General features: G+C 38.5%; 1 protein-coding gene and 1 long non-coding RNA gene across 4 annotated transcripts in view; one reads left to right on the top strand and one right to left on the bottom strand.

Moving 5' to 3' along the window:
* The window catches only part of RNF13 (ring finger protein 13), a 44,727-nt gene that overhangs the window by 14,507 nt on the left and 4,733 nt on the right, over window positions 1-25,487 (top strand). Inside the window, exons 4-10 of one of the 3 annotated variants that reach the window (XM_055723510.1) lie at window positions 49-174; window positions 4,849-4,936; window positions 6,707-6,797; window positions 7,766-7,871; window positions 11,490-11,537; window positions 12,905-12,998; window positions 24,790-24,869. In XM_055723510.1, the coding sequence (XP_055579485.1) occupies window positions 49-174; window positions 4,849-4,936; window positions 6,707-6,797; window positions 7,766-7,871; window positions 11,490-11,537; window positions 12,905-12,998; window positions 24,790-24,869 (633 nt within the window). The remainder of the gene's footprint in view (window positions 1-48; window positions 175-4,848; window positions 4,937-6,706; window positions 6,798-7,765; window positions 7,872-11,489; window positions 11,538-12,904; window positions 12,999-24,789; window positions 24,870-25,487) is intronic. The other 2 variants (XM_055723508.1, XM_055723509.1) reach the window with 2 other exon arrangements.
* Window positions 7,878-20,868, bottom strand: LOC114014496 (uncharacterized). Its single transcript, XR_003557994.2, has 3 exons — window positions 19,752-20,868; window positions 12,239-12,364; window positions 7,878-8,902 (listed from the first exon to the last, which is right to left on the bottom strand). It is a non-coding gene; the product is annotated as an uncharacterized LOC114014496 (long non-coding RNA).

Here is a 25,487-nt window from a genome sequence, read left to right as displayed (position 1 = left end):
GTTAAAACAAAGAGAAATGAAGCTCCTGTTTCTGTTCCTGTTTTCTAGGGATTCCTAATAAATTCAAAACCAGAGAATGCATGTGAGCCTATAGCCCCACCTCCACTGAAAGACAACTCATCCAGTGCTTTTATTGTGTTAATTCGAAGGCTTGAGTGCAACTTCGATATCAAGGTAAGATTTATTTTTTTATTATTATTTCCCCCTTTCTGTTTCAAGGCCTTAAAGAATTTACTGGTGCTTCAGAAAAGTATCTGTTGCTAACAGCAGGATAGCTGCTGATGGGAAGGGAAGGGAGAATTTTACTGTCTACAGGCAGATAAAGCAGTATTGTAGTGTGATTTGGTTTAAAATTACCTGACATGACAAATAAGGATGACAGATGTGTAGTTTTGTAATAGAAAGCATTCAGTAGCAATATCAACTTTTCCTGCCAGTTAAGACTCTTCGCTGCCAAGAGTCAGAGGAGATTAGGGAGTGGGAATAACAAAGCACCCAAAATCTGCAAGCCAGTTTCCTGATTGGTTTTTCTTTTTAATATCTGGATCATTTTCTTGTGGCTCACACTGAGACCCTGTGAACAATAGTAGTGTCGCAGCTGGTTGACGGGGAGAGGAGACAGTGCACTGCCAGGTAGAAACAGGAACAAGTAGCAGGATGGAACTGTGTTTAAATGGGTACAATAGCTAGATATTGTATTATGAAGTTTTTATATTATAAAAAATTTGACCAGCAGCCACAGTGGAGTATTCCCTGTGTTGTTTCTAAAATGCAAATGGGAATTATTTGTGTTTGGTTAGGGTTTATGCTTTTCTTGAAAATTAGCCTAATACATGGGACAGCTAAGGATGTCTTAAGGAAGATGGGGCTTTTCCATTTGTTGTTGACTTTAATGAACTGAAAGGAGATCCAACAGTTTTTGCTGCTGTGTGGTATGTTCAGTTACATGGTATTGCGGTTAAACGTGTAAATTCTACCCAGACTGTAGATTCCAGCTGCAGATGCAGACTCTGATAATGTAATCTGTCTTTGAATCAAACTCGGGAGTTCCAATATTTTGTACTGTGAAACCTGTCACCGTGTGTGTATATAGCTTAGTGGGAAAAGGAAGGGCAAGTGACTATTTGTCTTTTTCATGTCCCCATTGCCTGTATAATTTTCATGTCCCCTACACTGATGGGACAGTATTACTGCTGAAGACACTGTTAAAAGAACAGGCCAGAATTTTTCTAGTGGAATGCATTTTAAATCAAAAATACAGCACATGCTTGTTTGCTGAAAACAACTTGTTTTATTGAAGAAGTTGGCATTATGACCAGGCCTTCAGCTTTTTTACTTTGGTGCTAAACCAGAAGAATGACATCTCCGTTGTTGCCACAGGAATTCTGAGAAGCTTTGGAAAGCTGCTTAGCTATAAGGCAAGAGTCAAATGAGGGGAAGACATGCAGAATTGCTTTTCCACATAGCTGTCAACTTAGTAAATGTGAACACTTAAACTTTACACATCTTGAGTTGCCACACACTGACAGCAACTCAGAGTTTTCCTTGTGGAAAATTGAAGATTTATACATTACCGTTGAGTGTATTGGTCAGTTCTTTAAGGACTAAATCACGCTAGCTCTGTAAGAATTTTTTTGTTCTATTTTATATTTCAAGTAGTATCCATGGAACAGTAGATTCCCACAGATTTCTTTTATTAGACAAAGAGCGAGGCAGAAAGTGGACCAGAAGTTCCTAGGCAGGCATGGGTATCTATGTACTTGCTGGCCTGTGAATTTATATTATGTTGTTAATACTATTGCAATATTGCATTATATAATTTCATACATACTACAGCATTTTGTCCTGAAGTTTCTGCCAGGAAGTGGCATGTGCACTGAGATGTGAGTTGTATTGCATATCGGCTACTTCACTGACAGGATGCACAGTCTTTAACAGAAACTGTTTCCTCTTCCCTTACATCTCTCTATCACCATCTAGTGATTTCTTACAGGAAGAACTATGTCACAGTAGGAGAAGGGTAAAGGCTGGAAGCAAGTGGAAGCGGTTCAGAGCCTTTTGGAATGTGTCTCTTCACTTAATACAACTGATTTTTACTGCTGTTTCTGTTGATGACTGGTGCGGGAAGGGACTTGTCAGGAGTGGGCAGTGCTTTGCTTTCCACCCCTGCACAATTACAAAACCTCTTTCTCAAGCCTGCATTTAGGGTCTGGTTATCAGTGAGTCTGAAATGTGTTACTGGAATCATGTAGGAAGCATCACATATTTTCTGACTATATAAAAGGTTTGGCAAAATAAGCATAATGTAAAATTGTGCTACATGTGGAAAAACTTACTAGAACGATCTGAGATTATATGTGATTTGAGTAAACAATACCTTACTTTATTAATATATTAAATTGCCTCTTTAATGTATTAATTTATTAAACTGCCTCTTTAAGCACAAAAGCTAGCAAATGCATCATTAAACGTGGTATCTTTCTATGTATGCACGATGGATGTTTTATCTCATGATGTAATACTGGCCAAACTCCCAACCATGCATTTATGTTTATATCTATAACTGATTATTTTTTTTAATACTGGGGTTTCTCAAGGTGTCTGCATTTTCCAATAACATTGTTCTGCTGTTTGTAATACAGTTTTTAGGAATATGGGTGGACAATCTAGATAGATGGCACTCTGAGGCATGTAACCGTTGAGTGAAGAGTTGATTGTCATTTTCTTGTAGTGGAAGGTTACTATGCAGTAAGAAATTAATTCCTGAAGCTGTACCATCCTGCTTAGATGTGCATCAAAACTGAAGCACTAACCCATTTTTACATGCAATTAGTGGTTTTGTCTTTGGGGCCCTGGGTAGGAGGGGAGAAGTAAGTTACAACTTGACAAAATAATTGAACAGACAATTGCTGATGCTTTTTGCAGCTCCCTCCTGGTAGCTGGTGCAGGAGGTGTCTGGCTGTGATTGTTTTAATAGCACTTCTTGATCCAGTAACCCTCTGTCAGCTGAACATCTTATAGGCATGTTTACATACAGTTTTACACAAAGACCATCACTTTATAATCCAATAATTAAACCAAGGACCTATGTTACAAGTAGGTAGCAAAAGTGTGTAGGGAACTAAAACATTTCCTTAAGTAATATAAATTATTTACTACCCTGAAGGACATATTTCAGTGTATAACGGACAGTTAATAAATGTCTATCAGAACATGATAAAGAAATGAGCAAACAAAAAATTTGTACTACATAGAAACCATCACTAACCACCATAGCACATTCGTGTGCATATGAAGATTAAGAACCTGTGATAACCAGGCAGCTTTAAGGGTCAGGTCAATGAACTTTTGTATTCCTTTCTTCAGTTTCAATGCTTGGTGATCTGTGATGTGTGTCATTGACTCCATTACTGCCATTCTGTGTCACAAGCTCAGATACATAGATGTTCAGTGCTTTTAAATCCTTTCCTTGTCTTCAGACCTTTTATTAAAAATTCTCATGCCCTTTTTTTTTTTGCCTATTTTTGCTGTTGTGCAGCATGCAAAAAGGCTGTGTATTTCAAGTTTGACCTGGAGAACCTTTTTTTAGAATAATCAGTGGATGTTCTCCATCTCTACAGCTCATGTTCCTCATTATTGTGTGTCTCTTGAGAAGAGACGTATATTTTCCCCTATCTTAACTATGAGGGTGGAGGTCTTGATAAAGAGCAGCAGAATTTTCCCCTGGGTTTTTCAGATCTGGTGATGACAGTCTGCTGTAAAAGAGGTGGTGGTGATTTCTTGGCGAATTAGTGCAGGAGCAGACCAGGTTCTGTAAGGTTGGTCTGTATGTATGTATGTGGTGCTGGATTTGGTATTTGTTGACTGATTAATAAAGCTGTTGTGTTGTTGCAATATCAGAACGCTGTAGCTGTTCTCCAGTTTCAAAGGTATTTAAAGCTGTGATCTTTTGTTCAGTTGTGCTTAATGATTGGTTGTTTGCCTGTTACATAAGTATGTACTTGCATTACAGTGGCCTGGAATAAATACATGCATCTAAGTGGAAATTAAAGCTATTGCTGTGTCCCATACTGTCTCAGTTCAGAGCAAGTCTCTCCAGCTATAGCAAAGTTTTTATTGCATAGTTTTAAACAGGAGGTAAATACAGGATGAAACAGAAACGTTCATCAAGGTTATCTAGTGCTTTTTGCATCTTGTGGAGTTTTTATACTGTCATGAAGGCATTATAGAAGTAATATCTAAAATGAATAGTTGTAACTTAGTTATGTTTTCATTAGTGAATCACTGCAGCAGATGCCATTTACATGGACCTTAGTCTTGGCTTGTATTGTCAAAAAGGCAATATATATCAAACGTAACTGTACACAATGCATTTATAGTTTTGTACCCATATTTATAATTTTGTACTTCCATGAGAAAGCTTCTGAATACTTGGGCTGTCAAGTAAGATATTTACCCATCTCTAAAGGTACAGAAAAGATAACTGCTCATGTAACTTCATGATTTATCAAGTGGTAATTTCTAGTTTACCAAAGTAAGTTAGTGCCTTTTAATTATGATTATATATTATTCTTACCTACCCATAGAAAGTTTTAAATCCTGTTTTTAATATCTGTAAAAACTGTTGGCAGATAATATTAAGCAATTTTCCTGGAAAAATAGTGTTGGATGAGTGTAAGAATAATTATGAGATTTCATTTTGAGAGGTGACACTTGTTTTGTAAGTGAAAATGATGATGTGCTAATATTTATAACTTCCTGAAAGTGTACCTTGTCTTAGAGAGGTTAGACAGCTTACTGTATTTTGAAGTAGTACTCTTTCTAATAAGTATTTTGTATGGCTTACAGGTTTTAAATGCACAGAGAGCTGGATACAAGGCAGCGATAGTTCACAATGTTGATTCTGATGACCTCATAAGCATGGGATCCAACGACAGTAAGTACAGGTATCACTTCTTCTCTCCTGTTTGAAAATCATTTCACCCACTAGAGTTTACAGTGTTAAAATCAGTATAAAGTATTATGGTGAACTCTCACTTTAAAAAAACAGAATACCAACAGAACAAAAAATACAACCAAAATCCCCAGCCCCCAAAGAACACTGCCACACCCCCTCCAGAAAAAACCAGAAATCCTTCTGCTTTTAACATTTTTAAATGGAACACGTGTGTATAAAACCATGTATACTTGTGTATTGTTTGTGGTATTAAATTTGTAAATTCTCTGAGTGTTTCTTTTGTTTTTCCTTTAACTTCTAGTTGAACTGTTTTGGGTTAAATGGTTACATTTATGAAATAGATTTAAAGGGCTGATGTGTTGTCAATTAAAAGCAGAAAAGTAAAAAGCTACCCTTTTGGAAGGAAATCAAACTTTAAAATATGACTTTTTAGTGTTTGTTAGTCCATTTTGTTGTTGTACTATTGTGTACATTTTTCTGTTCCTTTGGACAAGTGGATTCTAATTTCATATGAATACATATTACATGTACATATCTTCAGTTTTTCAGTTGGAAAAAGAATGTTGAGACACCAGTGTGCCATTTACTGATTACTCTGATGCTAGCTTTTCCAATTTTAACCCTTCATGGAGTGAATGTGTTCAGAACATCTTATAATCTAGTAAAAATACTAGGTTTCTTTTGTGGTATGTAGTTTTTGTCTGTAGAGCTGTTAAAACTTTTTTTGTGGCATTTCTTTATTTTGTCTAGTTTTTGAGCTTAATATGGAACAAGAGCATAAATGAGAACAAAAAAAAGTCTTTCCAAGTGGAAACACTATTGGATAAACTAGGAAATGAACTTTCAGCGAACTAAATGGCAGTAGAGTAGCCCAGAAGGCTACGTGAAAGTTGTTTTAATGAATTTTCAACCTGTGTGAATCTTATTTTCAGGTTTTGCTGAGAAATCAGTGTAGAACAGATTCACAAGAAATGCAGGCTTGGGTTGTGTGAGGTGATGCTAAGCTATGTACGCTTTTGCCTTGGGGAACCTAAATGCTTTGATACTGACTAACGAGGTGCTTTGACCCTTAAATTGAAGCATAAGTCAGATGTACAAATCTATATAAAGTAAAGCTGAGGAGAAGGTTTTCTAGAATATGGGATTTAATTTTCAGTTGTGTTGCATCTTCTAGGTTTATTATTGCCTTCACTGGCAAGCAGAGAAGGGGAGACAGTTACATCCATTTTCTTGAGACTGATACAAAGATGTGGGATTTCTTCATTCTTCTTTCTTCTTTTTGACCTTTTCCAGCCACAGCTGTTTGCAGTGTGGTCATTTATGTTTAGGGTGAAATGGAGGGAAGAAAGATTAATTAAAATTTACAGTACGAGATCACAAAATCATACAAGTTGCCAGAAATTCTGGAAATCACTGGAGCTGTGTGACTTAATAAAGTCTGAGTAAGAACAATTTTCTGGTTAAAGCTATTACTCTGATTCCCTTTTTTTTTTTTTTTTTGTCCAAATATTTTGGGTTTATGCTCCCTTAAATATTCCATTAAGAATTTTCATTTCTGTAAATGCAATAAAGTCTAGATGCGTTGTAGGAAAAACAATACCACTTCTTACAGGACAGAAAGATGTAACATGCATGTGCTTCAGTCTCTGTCACTATTAAAATGTGTCTTCATGTTGTGTAGTCTCATAATTTTGAAGTCTTATGAGTGCCCATAGAGTGTCTGTGTAGTAATAGTTCTGTTTCATACAGTTGAGGTTTTAAAGAAGATTGACATCCCTTCTGTCTTTATTGGTGAGACATCAGCTAATTCTCTTAAAGAAGAATTTACTTATGAAAAGGGGTAAGTTAACCTTGCATACAACTGTTACTCCTTGCATTAAGTCATTGCCTCTCGTTAATATTTATGGATTTAAAACAGGGTGTTTTGATGGCAGAGGCTATAGGTATTCCAGGTGAAACCTTGTACCTGAGAGCGATGAGCAGAAAACGTTTTAAAAACTAATATAAATTGCTTGCCTGCAAGAGGGTTACCAGATATTTATCAAACACTACTTTTTTCATTTTCATATAGCATTAAACATAGCTAATGGTATACGAATCACAGAAATGTTCATGAGAGTATGCATGTTTCAGATCTAAGAGTGTGTTCTTTTTACAATGTATGTCAGTTCCCATTGAACGCAGGTGCTAGTCTTTAAAAAACAGAATTTTAAACACCATTCTTTATTAATAGTTCTAAGACAAGCCTGAAGTAACTTTCTATGCTAAGTGAATCTGCATGATGCATTTACAATAATTCTAATGGTGTACATGATTAGGTTTGCCCTGCTTCTGTTCTGCTTTTAAGTTAAAAACTTGAAAAGCACTGTGGGAACAAGATGGTTAAAATATATACCTCCAATAGGATGGAAAAGGAAGCGAGTTTCATATTATTAGTCTTATGATCTTGCTTCAGGTATCTCTGATGTCCTTTCACTAAATTAATCAGCTAGTTTTGAGTAGACACCCTGCTGATGAAACTGCTTGATAAGTAAAGTGTGGCTCCACATGAATAGTAGTTACAGAACTACTACACTTATACATTGTACCTTTTTGGGTGTTTCTGACTGCTTGTGCCAGCTTACTAAATTGACTTTACATTATGTGGATATCGGCTGAATTTTCTATGTTGCTGTGCACAGGTAGGTGTTCTTTTAGTGTGTCTAGCGATAACATTTTATTTTAATGTTTTTTTAATGTATTTATTTTAATTCATTGTTCATTAAATTCTAAATTACTGAGAAACTGTTACCTTTTTTCTCCCCACAGTGGCCATGTTGTGTTAATCCCGGAGTTCAGTCTTCCTTTGGAGTACTACTTAATTCCATTCCTAATAATAGTAGGGATCTGTCTTATTCTGATCGTCATATTTATGGTAAGTTCCTTCTTTTAATAACGCTCTTTCTTTCAAACAAATCATCACAGAACTGTCACTTAAGTGAAGGGGTATAGTAAAGGAACAGAGAAAGCTTTGTGTACTGTGCATACCTGTACCGTGCTTACCTGTAATCCTTTATTGTCTCACTACAATAAACAGGTGCAGAATTTTGGCAAAGTGATACAGGATCCTGCCCTTAGAATGTTCTACCTGGCACATAACTACTTACAAAGAATTGTCCTCACTTCTGCTCTTCAGCTGCACAAGTGCTTTCTTTTTCACCCTGTAAAGAATGACCTGTCCTCATGCTCTCATACACTGAGTTTGTCCCACCTGACCAAACTTGCGCTGCTTAATAAACGTTAGTCCCACTGTTCCACAGTGCAGGTCTTGCTGGTTTTTACTGCAGATACACTAATCAGTCAGCAAGCTCAAAACCTGTTACAGCATATATCATACAGCATATACATCACCTATAGAGGTTCTCGGTTGGGCATATGTCTCCTGTAAAAGGTAAAATAGCCTAGCTATACATTATTTCAGAATACTTAGCATCCCACTTCTTGGAATCTCTGCTTGTCTCTGACCAGTTTATTTTACCTTTTGATAACAGTTGATGCATTACTTGATTTTTATATAATATTTTCACAAAATACTTTTTCCTGTGTTAGTGGTTTTTGTACTGTAAGTCATGCATTTAATTGACAATCCTGAGCATGTTTGTCCCAAACAAAATTGCAGCAGCTCTGTGAAAATAAAGCAGAAATGATCAGCTAGTGAGAAGGTAAAATTCACCAATGCTTTGTCTTGTTTGATCTCCTGGTAATAACCTTGCTCATAAAGGATCTTGTCTCCGTTAATTAGGTGAATGTATAGCCTTACCATTGTATGCTGAAAGTCAGCAGCTTGAGGTGAGGAGAGATGGTATTTCTGAAGGAGTCTGGTCACCAGGGATATTCTGTAAACATCTGTTCTGAGACCATCAATATTCCAACTTGAGCTTCACTAATAATCTGCTTGTTGTGCACCTAAGTTGAAAAATCAAACAAAATACTGGTTATCTTAAGAAATGGAATGAAGAAGGCTATGAAAGGGACTGTAGCATCATTTGGAAATCATAAGTACTGGCTTTGTACCGTATCAAAATACGGTCTGAAACCCTGATCCATCATTTTTCAGAAAGATAGTAATTGGGGAATGGAGAGAAAGGTAATAAGAATAGTTAGGGGCTCTGTAACTTAAAGAGCGATTTAGAAGGTTACCATTGAAGAGAAAACTAATGAAGGAGGGGGAACATATGAAAACTGTAATCATGAGGAGCGTGAGCTTGACTGATCATGACCACTGCCATGGAAATTAAAAATTAAAATAGACTAGTTTTACTCTCAGGATATTTCTTCTTCTTTTGCTTCAAGAGTTTCTCACCAGTTCAGCTGCTTTTGTTTTTAGATGGCAAGTTAGTTGCAAAAATTCCTTATGGACTTCAGTGCTGTCATCTTCAGGTCAAGAACTGAACTGTATTACAGACTAATTTCACCAATTGCTTTAGCAAGGAACTAGTTACATAATGCACAAGGCTAATCCCACTGAAAGGCCACCTCTCCTTAGAACTGCAGATGTTTCCCTCACTATGAAAACAGCTGTTTTCTGCATCAAAGGTGGCATGACAAATGTCAGAGGAATGAGGTAAATAAATTTGTACAGTGTTTGTTGTTAGGACATAAGTGAGTTCTCTTAGCAGAAGCTATCACAGAATGGTTTGGGTTGGAAGGGACCTTTAAAAATCATTTTGTCATGTCTGTGTTGTGATCCTCCTCCCCTGCAGCTATCAGCAGGGGCATCTTTTCACTAGATCAGGTTGCTGAAAGCCCCATCCCACCTGACCTTGAACACTTCCAGTGATGGGGCAGCCACAGCTCTGGGCAACCTGTTCCAATGTTTCACCATCCACATAATAAAAACTTATCTTGATTATGTCCAGTCTAAATATACTGTCTTTAATAGATACTGATTCTTGAAAACTTGACCTTTTAAGAACTGCGTATTTTTGTATCAGCGTGCTGATGCTCCAGATAAAAAATATTTTTTGCTTGATGTGTGAGTTTGAGCTTTCAGGATTCCAAATTAAATACACAGGGAAGAACCATATACACAGTCCAAAAGGAATAAACAGTTAGTAGGTAGGATTAGCTATGAGAAGGGGAAATAAACATTTGGTGAGGAAAATTTCAGGGGTTTAAACTAATCTCCAGTGCTGTCTTTCCTTGCTTATGCACTGTGAAGAAATGTAGAAAGGGGCACGTCTGTAAACTATGATTAAGAATTTATTTTTCCAAATTAGTCCCAGTTATAAAAGTAAAGGCTTTGAGAGGCCTGAATTTCTCTTCTGTTAGTGGTAATAGGTAGTCAGTGCTAAAATTAATTGTTCTTTTCATGTCTTAGGATCTTGTAGAGGAAAACCAGACAGGAACCAGGAGAAAATTATATTGTATGTCTGCAAGTCAGGATTATCTATAGTGTGTATTTGGGACAGATGTCTGGACGGTTTTGGAAGGAGGTTTTATTATGTTGAAAATTACAAAATCCATCTACACATCTCGTGTTAAACTGAAAGGAAAAGGGAAGAAGTCTTTTAAAAGTGTTTTCCAGAGTGTAGTACAGGTTCGAAGGGGGAGCAGGATAAATCCAGGCTCACTGGTGGTAAGCTATGGGGTGGCATGATAATGTTTGATGGATGGTGTGCTTGCGAGGGCTTTTTCTCTGCTCCGTGATGTACCAAGTAGACTGGGACACATCTGAATGTGTGTACGTTGGCACACACAGTATGAGGAACAAACAAGAGGAACTAGAGCTCCCACAGCTACAAAATGATTGGCGTGAGACTTCGTGGGGAGAGTGCTGCAATGGACAGTTACAGGCTGTTTTGGAGAGATGGGCAGGGCAGGTGAGGCAGAGGGGTAGCACTGTGTGTAAGGGAGGGGTTGGACTGTACAGCACTTGCATTAGGGGATGAAATGGCAGAGAGCCTTTGAGTAAGGATTAGGGGAAAAATTGATACAGTAGATGTAGGAAAGCACTTGGGGAAGTGGTAACTCCCAGCTGACTTTGAACTTGTATGTGGTTTACTGCTGCAACTGAATGCATGTAAGTCTGTGGGCCTGATGGGCATCATGCCCGTCTGCTGAGAGAGTTGGCCGATGGTAATAAGATACCTCTCTCAGTTATTTGTCAACAATTTTGGGAATTTGGAGAGGTCCCCGTTGACTCGAACCTAGCAAATATTATTTGCTCTGTATTCAAGAAGGTGAAAAAGGATGACTCCATAATCATAGGCCTGTCAGTCTTGCTTCATTGCCTGGTAAAATTACAGAGAAAATTATTCTGGGAGTTTTTTAAAAACACTTGAAAGACAGCGTGGTCATTGGTCAAAGTTAATGTGGGTTTGTGGAGGGAAAGTTCAGTCCTTACCAACTTAATGTACTTTTATAACAAGATTACCCATGTAGTGGACAAAGGGAAAGCAGTAGATGTGTGGAGCTGTGGTTTTTGGCATTTGGTTGTTGGTTTTTTTGTTTTGTTTTTTCTTAGCAAAACTTTTGATATTGTCTTTTACAGTCATCTTCTGGACAAAACATCCACCATACACTAGACATGCATATGTCGGTAGGTGAACAATTGACTGAAGGGATAGGCTCAAAAGGGTTGTAGTAAAAGGGGTAACATCTGGCTGGCAGCAGGTCATTAGTGGTGTTCATCAGGGTTCAACTTCACAGCCAGGTGTTTTCAATGTTACTATCAATGACCTGAACACACTAGTTGAGTGCATGTGAAGCAAGTTTGCCAGCGATATGTAAATGTATTGCCTTGAGTGTAGAGAGGCCTTAACAGAGGGATCTTGGTAGATTAGAGCACTGGACAATTAACAGGTGCAGTGAACTTGATCCCAGGGAGGTTCTCCAGGTTGGATTTAATCCTCATTCATTTGTGGTTTTGGCCCTGCTTGTTTCAGGGTATCTTGTTTTGAACTAAGAAATGAATGTGAGACTCTGATTGTTACTAAGTATCTGAACTGCAGCAGAAAAACTGTAGTTTATGCATACAGCTCATTGTTTACTGAGGTAAAAAGAGTCTGAACAGTTTAGATCCAAATAGGCTTGAAAAGTGAAGCCAGGTGCAATGCAGAAGAAGAAATCTATTTTGCCAAAACCAGTTAGTTTCAAATGGCCTAAAATACTATTTGGCCATAATATACATACATTCATACTTTCAAAAAAATTTCTTGTGAAGTATATCAGTGCCTTCTGGGGATTCCTGAAGTGAGAGATATTAATGCTGTTTATAATATTAATACTCTCAGTGTTTACCTTATCCACAGGGTAGGTATGTGTAGAGCACCTCTGCAGACTTCAAAAGACTTGGTAGTGTGTTACTTTGGTTAAGGCCTTTGTTGTTTGTCGTCATATTTGAAAAAGAATGTCACATCACAGGTGCTGGAATTAGAAATCGAATAGAAGTAGCATTAGGGACTATTAAGAAAACTGAAACAGAATCCATAGTGTAGTTGAAGACAGCAAGTAACTATGGCTTGAAGTAACTCCTTTACTCCTTCCCAAACTACCTCTAGGTACTATGAAAACTGATAAACATTGGAATAATCCTTTAAAAGAGCTGTAATAATAATCTAAAAGTGTAAGCAAAACTAGTCAAACTTAATAAATTGTATTTTGCTTTGGAATGTGCCATCCCACTGTGCATGGGCCTTGTAGCGAATTGCAGTGATGGCTGTTATTTTATATAGTATGAACATAATTTTTTTTTTTTCTCTCCTTTCAAAAAAACCTTGTGTATTTTCAGTTTATAGTGCCATGGTCGTGGAGAACATCCTTTAGGCTTTATTCTTGAGTCTGGGCAAGGGAAGCTGGGGTTCCCTTTTAACTAACTTACTGTGAAGACTTGTAAATAAAAACTTTTATTGTTCTTCTGCTGTTTCAACTTGCTGCTCATGTTGTCTTACTTATGTCTGTTTCCAGATCACAAAATTTGTGCAAGACAGACACAGAGCAAGAAGGAATCGGCTTAGGAAGGATCAGCTTAAGAAACTTTCTGTACATAAATTTAAGAAAGGCAAGTGGATCATTCTTTGTCTAACTAGTTAGACCCTGTTGTTTTTAACACCAAAAAGACTCTATATTGAGGGGGGTTGTAGTTTTGGAGATAATTTTGAGTACACTTGAAATAGAATTTGGAGTGAAAGCACTCAATTTGAATTGGCCCTGTTATCACTGAAGTAGGTAAGTTCTAACATTTCTTTAATGGAAACAGAGCAGACTGTGGCTGAGAATTAAAATGCTGCTTAATGCGCCACAGAATCTGTACAGAAATTCCACAGAAGGTCCTTGTTGTGCCCTCCTTAACAGTAACCACAGCAGTTGCTTGCTGTGGTACAGTTTCCATTATTTGGAACTCCCACCTGCAGCACTGCATCCAGCTCTGGAGTCCTCAGTACAAGGAAGACATGGACCTGCTGGAGCAGGTCCAGAGGAGGGCCACAAAAATTATCAGAGGGATGGAACATGTCTGCTATGAGGATGGGTTGAGAGAAGAGAAGGTGCTGGGGAGACCTTAGAGCATCCTTACAGTACCTAAAGGGGCTGGCAAGAAAGCTGGAGAGGGATTTTCTGCAAGGGCATGTAGTGACAGGACAAGGGGGAATGGCTTTAAATTGAGAGTAGAGTTAGATTAGATACGAGGAAGAAATTCTTTGAGGGTGGGAGGCGCTGGCCCAGGCTGCCCAGAGCAGCTGCGGGTGCCCTGTCCCTGGCAGGGCTCAAGGCCAGGCTGGACGGGGCTCTGGGCAACCTGGGCTGGGGGGAGGTGGCCCTGCCTGTGGCAAGGGGTTGGACCAGATGACCTTTGAAGGTCCCTTTCAACCCACACTATTGTGTGATTCCATGATTATTTGTCTGGAAACCGCTAAATACTAGCGGCACAGAAGTTGCCTGACATTGTAGAGACTATAAAAACAAAACTGTCTTGTGGGTGTAATTTATCTGCTTTTCCCGAGGATTGGTCCTTTCATTCAATCATGATAGTTCTGTGAGGGCAAGAGCAATTCAAATTTAATGCCAAAATACTTGCTATTGCGATTCTTTGTAGCGATGAATTTTATGCAAGGTCTAATAACAAGATGAGAAATAAAGTTGTTACTTTATTCAATGAAGTAGAAAAGCTACCTTAAGTCCTTCTCTGTTGTAGTCTACTCCCCAACAGTAGAAAAGAACCTGATACTTTCCTTCTCCATTTTGCTTTTTAAACGTGTTACCATTTTAACATCTGATTGTTCATTCATACAAGCTATTGCAAGGTATGAGAAGAAAAGGTGGAAGATGTATTTAATTGAAATGATTGATTACTACATAACACATTTCAATAGAGAATGTATTTGCTGAGGCACAGTGACTGCATTAGGGGATATGCCTGGATTCAAGGATAGAACCACTTACTGTTCTTTGACCTCAATAAAGCTAGCCTGCATTATTAATGACATTGCTCTCGCTTTATGCAAAGCAGATGTTCAATTTGAGTAGGTACCGTATTAGTGCAATGTTAGTCAGCCTCACTGGGGGGGGAGCAGGGGGAGAGGAAAAAAAAAGTGGGTTCCTCTGCAGGGTTGACTGAACCTTGCTGTAATGACCAATCTGTGCTATTGCTATGGAGTTAAAATTAACTCTAAAAAGTGTGCTTAAGCCAAGAAAGCCAATACTAATTTTGTTTCCTCTTATTAATTCTTTATGAAATCTAACCAGAATAAAAATACAAAGTAAATTATGTTGCACTTTAAAGAGAAATTTGCAAGGAAAATATTGCTTCAAGGAAATCAGTTAATCTCTTTTTCAGCTAACTATGTGCATCTGTAATTATCTCGGACTTACATCACTAAGTAGCCAGTCTATGAAAATCTTATCACTGTTTTCCTCATTCTCCTTCCTCTTTGCTTTTGCTGAACCTTACACAGTATGAATTGTTTGGAGGGCAGTCAGTCATTGTAAATACAACGTGGCCGTAAATATCCAGCATATCCCCTGTGTTGAGTGGCTTATGAACAACAGAACAAAAAGCTTATTTTTTTTTTTTCAACTAGGATTTCGGTTTCTTTAAGCAAATGATCACTTTGGTTCTACTGCTGTGAAATTAATACCTTGCATTGCTTTTTTAAAGTCCTTTTGCTAAAAGGACAAAATTTGACCCAGTACTTGCAGTTTATAACCTCTGGCAATTACAGTAAAAATATATTGCTTCGTGTTTCTTCGTGAAAGATATAATTTCTCAGGACATTATTGCAAAATCCATTCACTTCCTATCCAAACAATCTTACTTTTGCTTTGGAAGGATAGGTGAAAGTAACTCCTGTGGGCTATAATCCTGTTTTTTAGGAATGCAGAGTTTTGTCTCCAGCATATTCTTAAAAATCTGTTCATATTGAAGCTAAAGACACTGTAGATGCTGTTCTTTCTTGCATTGGTTTGTGTATCATGAATCACTGCCTAACAAATGGTTTCACTACTGTAAAAGGCATATTAAGGGAAAGCTGGCTTTAATGGATTTCTGGAATTTAATAGGTTGATAGGCAAATGATGATGTAACGAAGAGGATTGTTCTGTAGAGGTGATTGCACTCTGACATACCTGAAGAGTTGTTAACACAGAAAATACATAAATCATCTCTAAATAGGATTTGAGTCATGTACCACTGTAACACATGGGAATCTTTTACTAATTTCGGTAGGCTTTAGATCAGGCACTTAGTATTTTTGTAATGAATGGAGAATGCAGTAACAGAAGATTTGGCACTGACTATCTTTGCAAAGTTCTAATCAAGAAGCCTCACCTTCGAATAATTCTACAGAATGCTGCATACATATAGCAGAATGTGTTTTCTACACTGAAGGAGTTTTGGAGCAGTTGCCTTGTTGTGGTTCCTTACAAAATGGATTGCATTTTGGTCATGTGAATGTTTGGTGAGTGGGAGTTGATACCTTTTGTATGATGTCTTTATAACAAAAGTCAACACAGCAAAAAAGACATACCCATTTAATGTGCCTGTAACTTGATTGTTAGCAAATCTGAATACTCTGAAGAAAGCTTAAGATCTGAATTGGTATGTATTGTAGAATTTATTTTCAGAAATATATACTATTATATCCAAGCTAGCCTAACTACATTAGAATGCAACCTAGGCCAAAACTGGAAAGATTTTTACATCTTTAACTGCAATGAAGTTGCAGTGTAACCTCTCACTCCTGTAAAAAGAAAATACCATAACTTGAGTGAAGATAGTATGCTACAAAAGAGATGTGTCTGCATATTATTAAGAAATTAAAAATGAACTAAGTAATATTTTTGTACATTGCATGTCAAAAGTTAGGATCTTAAATGAGTGGTTAGATGCCTGACAAAGAATCTAGAATTTGGGAGGTGCTACATCCGTAAGACTTCTAAAAAAGAAAAAAAGTTCTTTCGTACTTCAACACCTAATGAAACAGTTTAACTGGAGACAGTCAGCTTTGAAATCCTTTATGTACACGTGGAAAAAAGCCCCAACACGTGACAAATAATAAGCTGTAAGAGTATGTGTCGTTTTAAGTAAATACACATTAAGTATCATGTATTGAATCTTTGTATACGTATCTCTATGTGCAGATTGATACATATAAATGAGCAATAAGTGGGAAACAGATGTATCTGAATGCCATTTAAAAATCTGCTTCAGAGTGTCGTTCTGCAGTTTACTGTGTGTTCCTAAATCTAGTCTTTTCCCTCCACGTGAGATTGTGATGGATGTAGTTACCATTCATTACTGACCCATCTGCTTGACTGCACAGTACAGTAGCAGTTTAATAGAGATAATAAGTCACAAGGTCTACTGATGTCTTGGCAGCTTCATTTTTCCATTTTTCATTGTTCACAAGTATACATGCATGTGGGTGTATAATTCTGTTTCTGAAAATATTTTTTTATTCATATGTGCCAAGTAGAAGATAATTTTGCTTTCTATAGGCTCTTCATGCACAGTTTATTTAGGCAAGCTAGTTTATTTTGCAGCAGTTTCCATACGTCCTGGTTTTGCTGATTTTTGGTAGTTCTGAGCCAGCTTCTGAAATACAGTAACAGGTATTTGAGAAAAAGATGTCTGCAAAACGTCCCTTTCAAAAACTGAATGTTCTGTTCTTTGAGGGGCATGTGATCACGGAGGTGAAACTAACTTGGAGACTAGTCCAGGAGGCTGCAGGATTCATGGAGAAACCATACAGGCAGCTGTGCTTAGGCAGGCTGGTGTTTCTGGTCCTGGCTGCTGTGTGGGCTTGCCTCCCTTCCACAAACCATGCTGAGAGCAAGAAGCTGGGTAATAGTGTTAATCAAGCTGTGTAATGACCTGTTGGAGTAGTGTTGCGGTTGGACTGCAGTTGATGGATCCAGTGGGTGCAGGTGAGGCAGCTGGGCTGAGGGCTTGTTGCCTATCACTGTGCAATGAAAGATGGGGCTGTGAAGTTGGGTGAGGTAGGCTGGGATACATGGCCTTGACAAGAGTCAGAGAAATACCTTTGCTGCAGTTGGTCGGTATGGTGTCAGTTAGGTCTGTGGCCTCCATGTTTGAGAACTTCAGCATTGGCCTTATTGAGACAACTTCTATCTGTATTTACCTGGCCTAGAAATGGATGTGATGCTTTACTGCTGCATCACTTTTTTTCTGAATGTGTTGCTGTTCATTTGCCAGGGGATGCCTTGGTGAGATAAGCCTACTCAAGAACTGTGTGCTATCATTTTTCAGGATTTTCTTATACGTGTTGAATGACTAGTGGAGAAAAAGACAGTTGTATTTTTTTCTTTTTTCCCCTCTGGGGTGCTGCGGGCATTTCGGGCGAGCGGGAGTCAGATTCAAATACTCACAGAGTTCAAGATCTGATCCGTTTATTGTACAAACCAGGTAGACTTTTATAAGGCATTCTATAAGCGTGCAATAATGTGGTTGGCTATTTTACAAGCGTATAATAATATGATTGGTTAACAATTGTTTACTGGGAAGATTTCTGTTTCTGCTTTCTCTGGCACGTAGGCTCCTTTCTGCGGTTTCCCAGCTCCTCTTATCACGTCCCGTTGGCCTTGCTTTTGAGCAAACATCTGCAATTTGCTCCTTTTTCTTCATCCCACTGTTCTGGCCGTAACCTCGTCTTATTTCTTCAGTATTTTTCCACTTGCTTCAGAGTTCAGTATAATCATTCAATACAGCAAGAGCCCCAACACTGGGGTATCATGCCCTTGACAGTACTGACTGTCCTTCATTTTTGTGTTGAATGTGGTAATAACGTGCTGATTATAAATGATTCACAAATATGGTTTGACTAATAGAAACAACAGAGAGAAGGAATGTCACAGGAAAAGAGGAAGTAATTTCTAAAAAAAGCTATAGCTGAAATACTTTGCTGTGTTAACATTAAATGAAAACTCGTATGTCAGTGATGTAGGTCTGGCAGTGATGGACTCTTACTTAATCTCTCAGACTTTTCCTACCTGCCCATTAGGTGTTTTTCCCTCTCCTGCTTTCCCTTTATCCTGTTGCTGTATAGTAACTATCAGAAAGACTGTGTTTATAAGTGGTTCTCATGTCCACTGCACTTATTTTCTGAAATGCCAGGTTACAGCAGTGTTATTTTCCAGCAGCAGGTATCAGCTTTGCCTTTATGTTAAATACTATATATTAAGAAAAATATTATTAACCACATTTCACAGACTTTCTCTGCCACCACAGAAGCCCTTGGGATTTATCTGTTGGGAAACAGATGAGAATTTGATCTTAATCATGGATTTCTGTTAATTAGAGAATAGATCTATGAACTGGTGGGTCCTGAGTTGCAGCTTCTACTCTGATTTACTGCGTGCCAAGATAAAATAATCTGTTGGCTTTCTTTTCCATCCCTATAAAGTAGGATTGGGAATATTTATTACTTTGCAGTGCTCTTGTGGAAATTGAATACTTAATGTTGCAATGCTCTATCAATTCTATGGGTTGGGGTTTTTTTGTTTAGGTTTGATGAGGATTTTTTTGGCATTAAGTCTTCATTTTATTGCCTTCTTGGTTTAAGAAAGTTTGTAATGAAAGAAATTCATGCATGTGTACTCTTTTACTGTAATTCACTTTTGCTGACAGTGAAGCACACTGCAGATGTGCTCCTTCACTGATCTCTTGCAGTCTTGTCTACCTTCTTTTTTCCGTTGTCAAACCACTAGCTTTAGCAAAACTGTAATTTAAACAACTTGCAGTGTCTTTGTTAATTGTACCCATACTGCTGGCTGGTGTATCTGATGTGATCTGTAATAACACATCAGGCAGTAGGTAACACAAGGACTTTACTGCATTAGAGATCAGTTTGTTATTACATAGGTATGAGTAGTTTTCAGCATCTATCTTACACTCGCAAATAGAGAAATGCTTTTAATAATGTGGAGAACGCAGCTTCTAAGGATGTGTTCTGTGCCTTGGTTTTCTGTCTGCTATATAACTGAGTACTATTTAAAATACCTTGTTGTTGCTATACCTTTGGAAGGGAGGAAGGTTAAAAGTTTTTGTTCTGTTTTCTTCTAAACTGGAAGTGTTAGGTGCAGGCAAAAGACAGATGCAGTAGAAATTCTGTCATGGCCATCATAAAATAGGAGAAATCAATTGTAACCATTATTTTGGTAAAATGAGAGGGCTTATTTTGCTTACTTTTGCTTATTTGGGGAGTTTAGGTTGCACAGGGAATACAAGAGCAAGCTTTATGAATGAGGCAAGAAAAGAATTGTATGCAAGTAGGCTTCTCTTATCCTTCCAAATACATACCTAGTACCACAGTTGATAGCCCTTCCCATGCTGTATGTTCCTTCTGTTTTCATCTCTAATAGATTCCAAGTTTCAGTTTTGTCTGTAGCACTTCTGAAATACTTAAGTCCTTTAAAAAAACCCACAAACTTAACAGAACAGCAACAAGTCACAGTCATGATCCTGTGTAAGATTCTATTCTGTATTTTCCACCCTGCAGGAGAGATTCTAGATAAACACCACCAGGTGTTGTACGTATTTTTTAAAAAAATGACAGCACCTTTAGAAAAGCCCAGAATAGAACTGTTGCCCTGAATGTGCTTTATGCTGAAAATTTTTAAGTCTACAGAATGCTAGTTGCTGTAGACTTCAGAGAATTGTGTGCACCACAGTATGGGTTTCTATCGTAGAATGATTCTCTGCACTACAAAAATCAATCCTGTGTGATTTTGATTTTTTACATCATAGTAAATGTTATTTTGATATTGGAATGGTGCAAAAGGCACCTGCTAATAATGCAGCTAAACACATTCATTAGATTAAATAGCTCTATTGGTTATGAGCTGGCTCAGTTCTTAGCTCACTTTTGTTAACATCTGAAAAAGAAGGCTTGCAAAAATCCTGAATCAAGGCAGTGGAGTGCTTGTCGTCTACTCTGGTAATGTGAAATATAAGCTGTGTCCCTATTTAAAAGCTGAAGCTACAGTTATTTCTATATGAATGCTATTAGGCTACTACTGTAATTCTTCAGTTTGGTTTTTATGATTTTTTTTTAAATGAGAAAGTATTGAAACATGATCAAGGCTAATTGTGCAAGTTAGATTGTTTACAGACTAAATGGGAAAAGCTGTTACACTTCATTTATTTGAGTTTTTTGCGTTTTGGAATTATGCTTAAGATTATTTTTTTTATATCTGCAAAGAAAGTTTATTTTTCTCAGTGAAGTTATTGTTACACAGTTAATGAAAAATCCTGGTCAAGCTGCTTTTTAGAACTTTTAAGTCTTGAATTTTTCATGTTTGTCCTTTATTAGTGATCTTATTCCAAACACAGAAACAGAAAAGTAGTGCATCTTTGCTCCTTTTCTGTCACTAAACAACTTCATTTTGCTGATTCTCTTTCCCCATGAACCAGTACTTGAAATTTGAGATGACAATAGAGATTCATCTTTTGTGTCTCTACCTCACAGAAGATTCACTGGTGTTTTTAGCGTTCTGCAACTTCCTTGGAAAGTTCAGCTCCTTCACTGCCAGTGCACAGCTCTTCATTTTCCTAATGTCATGTCCTTGGTCTCCGTATGTGTACTTGACAGATACAGAACAGTCACGCTGAGTTGCATATGAAAACTGAGGTCTTTGAAAACTGACTATTTAGATAACCTAATGTAGATAACTTTGCCATCTGTAGAAAAGCATTGGGTTTAGCAGCATGGTATCAAAACGTATTTTGAGCTGAGTTTCTAAAAATTCTGTCTTGTCATACAGTTTTGTTACAGTAAAGGGAAAGCTCTGCTACTCTTGGAGCATTTGTGAAGGACATATTTTCTGAGTAATGCAATATCTGCCTGCTTTCTTCACTCCCAACCTTCTTGATAATGTAGGTTAAGTTCATGACCCAAATCTGGGCCTCCTGTTTTTTGAGGAGGCTCATTTCAACACATTATTGAAATCTGCCCCGTGATTTTCACCTTTTCCCCAAAACAACATTTAGACAACTTGTGTTATTATATCAACTGTTTTCAACGAGCTTGGAGCATGAACTGTGCCTCTGATTTCTCCCCAGTTTGTCTCATGTATGTAATCTGGATGGTGCTTTGGGAAGCAACAGGGGAGTTGCTATGAAATAAAACCTAAATTTGTGCTAAACAATGTTGTGTCACAGATTGCTCTGTGTGGTATGTGTATGTGGAAAGGTGAACTATATGCAAGGGATTCTTGGGGCTGTTAACGCTAAACCTAGCATGCATCAGTCTTACACATTTAAATCAGATGTCTCTGATGTCAAACCTCAGTGATGTGCAGCAATGAAGTTTTGGTGTGGCAGATAGTAAACTTCTATCAAGTCTTTTTTTGGGCTGGGAGAGGATTAAGGTGATGCTGTGGGGAGTGGGAGTAGAGAATTGAGTTGTGAGGATGACTGATGAAGAAACACTTGTGGGATGGATGGGGCTAACCTTAAGTGGAGTTTGGAAGGAAGTAGAAAAGGTTGAAAGGAGATGGGGAGAGCTGCCCTAAGGGGCACCGCGAATAAGATATGCCATCTCAACCCTTCTTTTACCTTGAGGCAATGAGATCACTGGGGCCTCCATTTCTCTTACTGGGAGTCTCTGCCTTGCTGTATGCCTTTTCCCATTTGTATTTTGATATGAGAGAGCGAACCTTCTCTGCACATACTCTTTCTGATGGAATCTACATCTCTGTACCTCCTGTCCTGGTTTTGAGTGGGAGAAAGTTAATTTTCTTCTCAGTAGCTGGTACAGCTGTGTTTAGGATTTGGTGGGAGAACAGTGCTGATGGCATGCTGATGGTTTCAGTTGTTGCTAGGTGATGCTTATACTAAGTCAAGGACTTTTCAGCTTCTCAGGTACTACCAGTGGGAAGGCTGGAGGGGCAGGGGAAGCTGGGAGGGCACACAGCCCAGAGAGCTGGCTAAAGGGCTGTTCCATGCTGTATGATGTCATGCTCATTATAGAAGCTGGGGAAAGAAGGAAGGACGACCACAACGATACATTCAGAGTTACGGCACTTGTCTTCCCAAGTCACCATTATGTGTGATGGAACTCTGCTCTCCTGGAGACAGCTGGATGCCACACCACTTCCCTAGCTCCTTTGGTGTACAGTAAACCCCAGGATGTTAGCTAGCCCTGAGGATGGTGAAAATATAAACAGTGAGCACTGGGAGTTTAAGCAGCTGTGAAGACGGTACAGGTTAGGAACCATCAGACTTAGTGGGCTAGGACTGCTATTACAAATATTTAGCCAAAATACGCAGAGTGTGACACAGCTCTTTGGGGCCACCCCCAGGATATTGCCACCTGTATCTGGGATGTCTGTTTCTTGGACAAGGTGGTCAGTATAATCTTTTTTTCGTGAGGCATGTCGTTGGTGCCTTTCCTCATCACAAAGTATATGACCAGGATGCAGGCACCTGAGCACCACGTTGAACAGATGACTGATGACTGCCCTTATGATAGCATGTACAAATACGCATTGCATCATTTGACCCTGTTACTATCCAGTTCCTCAACCAAACATGTCAGTCAGGTGATAGGAAGGCTTGCAGTTTAGCCTGCTGGCACATGTGCTTCTAGCCATGTGACAGAGAGGACTTGATGGGAGGAGAGGCAGGCTGGGCTAGTCCTGTTTTTTCTTGGTATACTCTAGTTCAAGCATCTGAAGAATACTTCATGGTCAGGAGAGTGTGCAAGCCCTAGCAAGCAGCTGCTTGTGAAGAGATGGCATGGTACTGGATGGTGTTAAGACAGGAGAGTTCAGTTGTCTAAAAGTGCTAATGGCATACTAGGAGAACTACCATCTGGAAATAGTGAGTAGCCACACTGGATGTGTTTAAGTCGCAAAAGGTGTGTGAAAGAAGAGTTCACCAACTTTTGCAGATACAGTGGATTTGTGCACATGTCCAGAACTTTTCCCATCTTGACAGAGCTGAGCAGATACTTAATCCAGCTTATGTCAAAGCAAGGGATCCAAACTGTGACAGGGACCCTTTCACTGCTTAAGTCCCTCTTGAGGCTTGATTGGGTAAGTATTCACAAGACCTGTAATGAAATGCAGCTCCTTAAAAAATGAAATTCAGCTATCTGTTTATTTTAAAAGGTGTACTTTGCACTATCCACCTATTGTAGTCTAGTAATTGGCAGTCTTAGGCAGGAGGTGGGGGATCTAGGTTCTATCCTAGTTCATTGTCTTCTAGGATTAAGATATTCATTTCCATCTTCTTCCAGATGCTATTCTCTTAGGAACTTGCATTGCACATCTAAAGCCTTGACCTAGAACTAGGTTTGGGGCAAGGGAGCGGTTTGGCCCTTTACCAGGATTACTTTCTGATGGTCCTGAAAGGCTAGTTCAGAATATCACTGCTCCAATGGTCAAGTTTTCTTTTCACTTCCAACCTAATGATTCCTGGTCAGATGATTGCTCCCCCTGCTTTTTTTCCCCCTTCTTCTCCTTCCCTGCTACAGCTTCTTTCTCTTCTCTGTCCCGTGGTATCGCCCTCTGTGTTGTTTATAGAGGAAGCTGAATCCTCTTTCAGCCTTCATATTGTTAGATTAATATTATCAACTTTTTTTCCTTGTATGGTAGTTCCTTTGTTATGTGATATTATTATTTCTTAGGGTTTGTTTGAATTAATCTTTTGAGGATATAGGTGGTCACTTTAGACTCCTGAACAGTATTTACTGCTTCTGGAAACTCTGCTCTTGATGCTTTTTACTGTTGCATTTTTCTTTTTCTGTCCCATTAGGAACACTGTAGTGATCAACCAGTACACTCTGCTGCTGCTCAATTGTTTGTAACTGATGAAATCTCAGTTAAAAATGCCCAAGGGCATAATCCCTAAATAGATGCACTTGCATGTTACAGTGCTGAATTTCATTCATGTACCATTATTCCAGATTTGCAGATTTTTCTGTGCTATCCCAGTTACCCTCTTGGTGATGCTGCCTTAATTGCATCTCATATATGTATAGTCGATGCACTCCTTGTTTGTGTATCGGTATTGTTCCAAAGCAATTTTGTAAAAAGACAATACCGTTAACTTTCCTCCAGCCTCATGAACTTCTTCCAACACCACCAGTAGCAACTTCTATTTATTCAGCCCCCTCTACCAATCCTTGCTAATCTTACTGACTAGAACAATCATTTCACACATAGAACTTTACTGAATGTTATACCAAAGTCCACATAGGTAAGATGTGCTGTATTTCTTCCTTCTAGAAATGGGTTGGCAAAGGCATTGTCTACCTTTACTATGAGCATGTTATATTAGATTCTCTTTATTTACATAGCTTATCGTTCATTAAGTGCCCTAATTTATGTTACAGGCCACTCTGGAAAGAGCAGTCTCCTCCCCTTCTGTTGGGCTTGTGTATGCTTCACAGAAGAGAATCCTAGATTCAGAGGGGTGAGGAAGGCACCAAACATTCAGGATTTTCTGTCCTTGCCTGGAGAGGGGTGTCTTTGAATCCATCTGCATTGAGGGAGATGGTTTAAATTTAAGAAACGTACCATGGATTTGTATTTGTTCTCTCACTGCTTTGTTCTGCTTTCTGCTGTTCTGTCTTTTGCCAATGTCTCTAGGCTGTTCCTTTCACCAATTTCTCCACCCCTTTGCCAACAAAAACACCTGCTGTATAACTACGAAAAGCATTGTATATGTATGAAACAGAGATCTGCAAGAAATGTTATTCAGGGTATTGTGTCACCTTTTGAAGAATTAGGCTAAAGAGCAGGTGCCTTCAACTGTCCTGAGAAACACACATGCTTAATGCATTGTGAATGTACATGTTTGTAGATTAAGTTCTGCTGAATTTCATGACATTTTCTAGCTCCAGCAGTTGTTCGAGATGCTGGTAAGGATGAAGGCTGTTGGACTTCAGTTTCTGAAGCTAAGGAAACAAAGATGGGGTAAGAATAAGGTCAGCACTGGTAAGGCCACATCTGGAGTGCTGTATCCAATGCTGGGCTTCCCAGTACAGGATAGATGTGGAGCTCCTGGAGAGAGTCCAGTGAGAAGCCATGA

This window comes from Falco cherrug, chromosome 11 (genome assembly GCF_023634085.1).
Source record: "Falco cherrug isolate bFalChe1 chromosome 11, bFalChe1.pri, whole genome shotgun sequence".
NCBI classification, from domain to species: Eukaryota; Metazoa; Chordata; class Aves; order Falconiformes; family Falconidae; genus Falco; species Falco cherrug.
The sequence above is the reverse complement of the archived record's forward strand: the minus strand, read 5'-3'. Positions and strand labels throughout refer to the sequence as shown.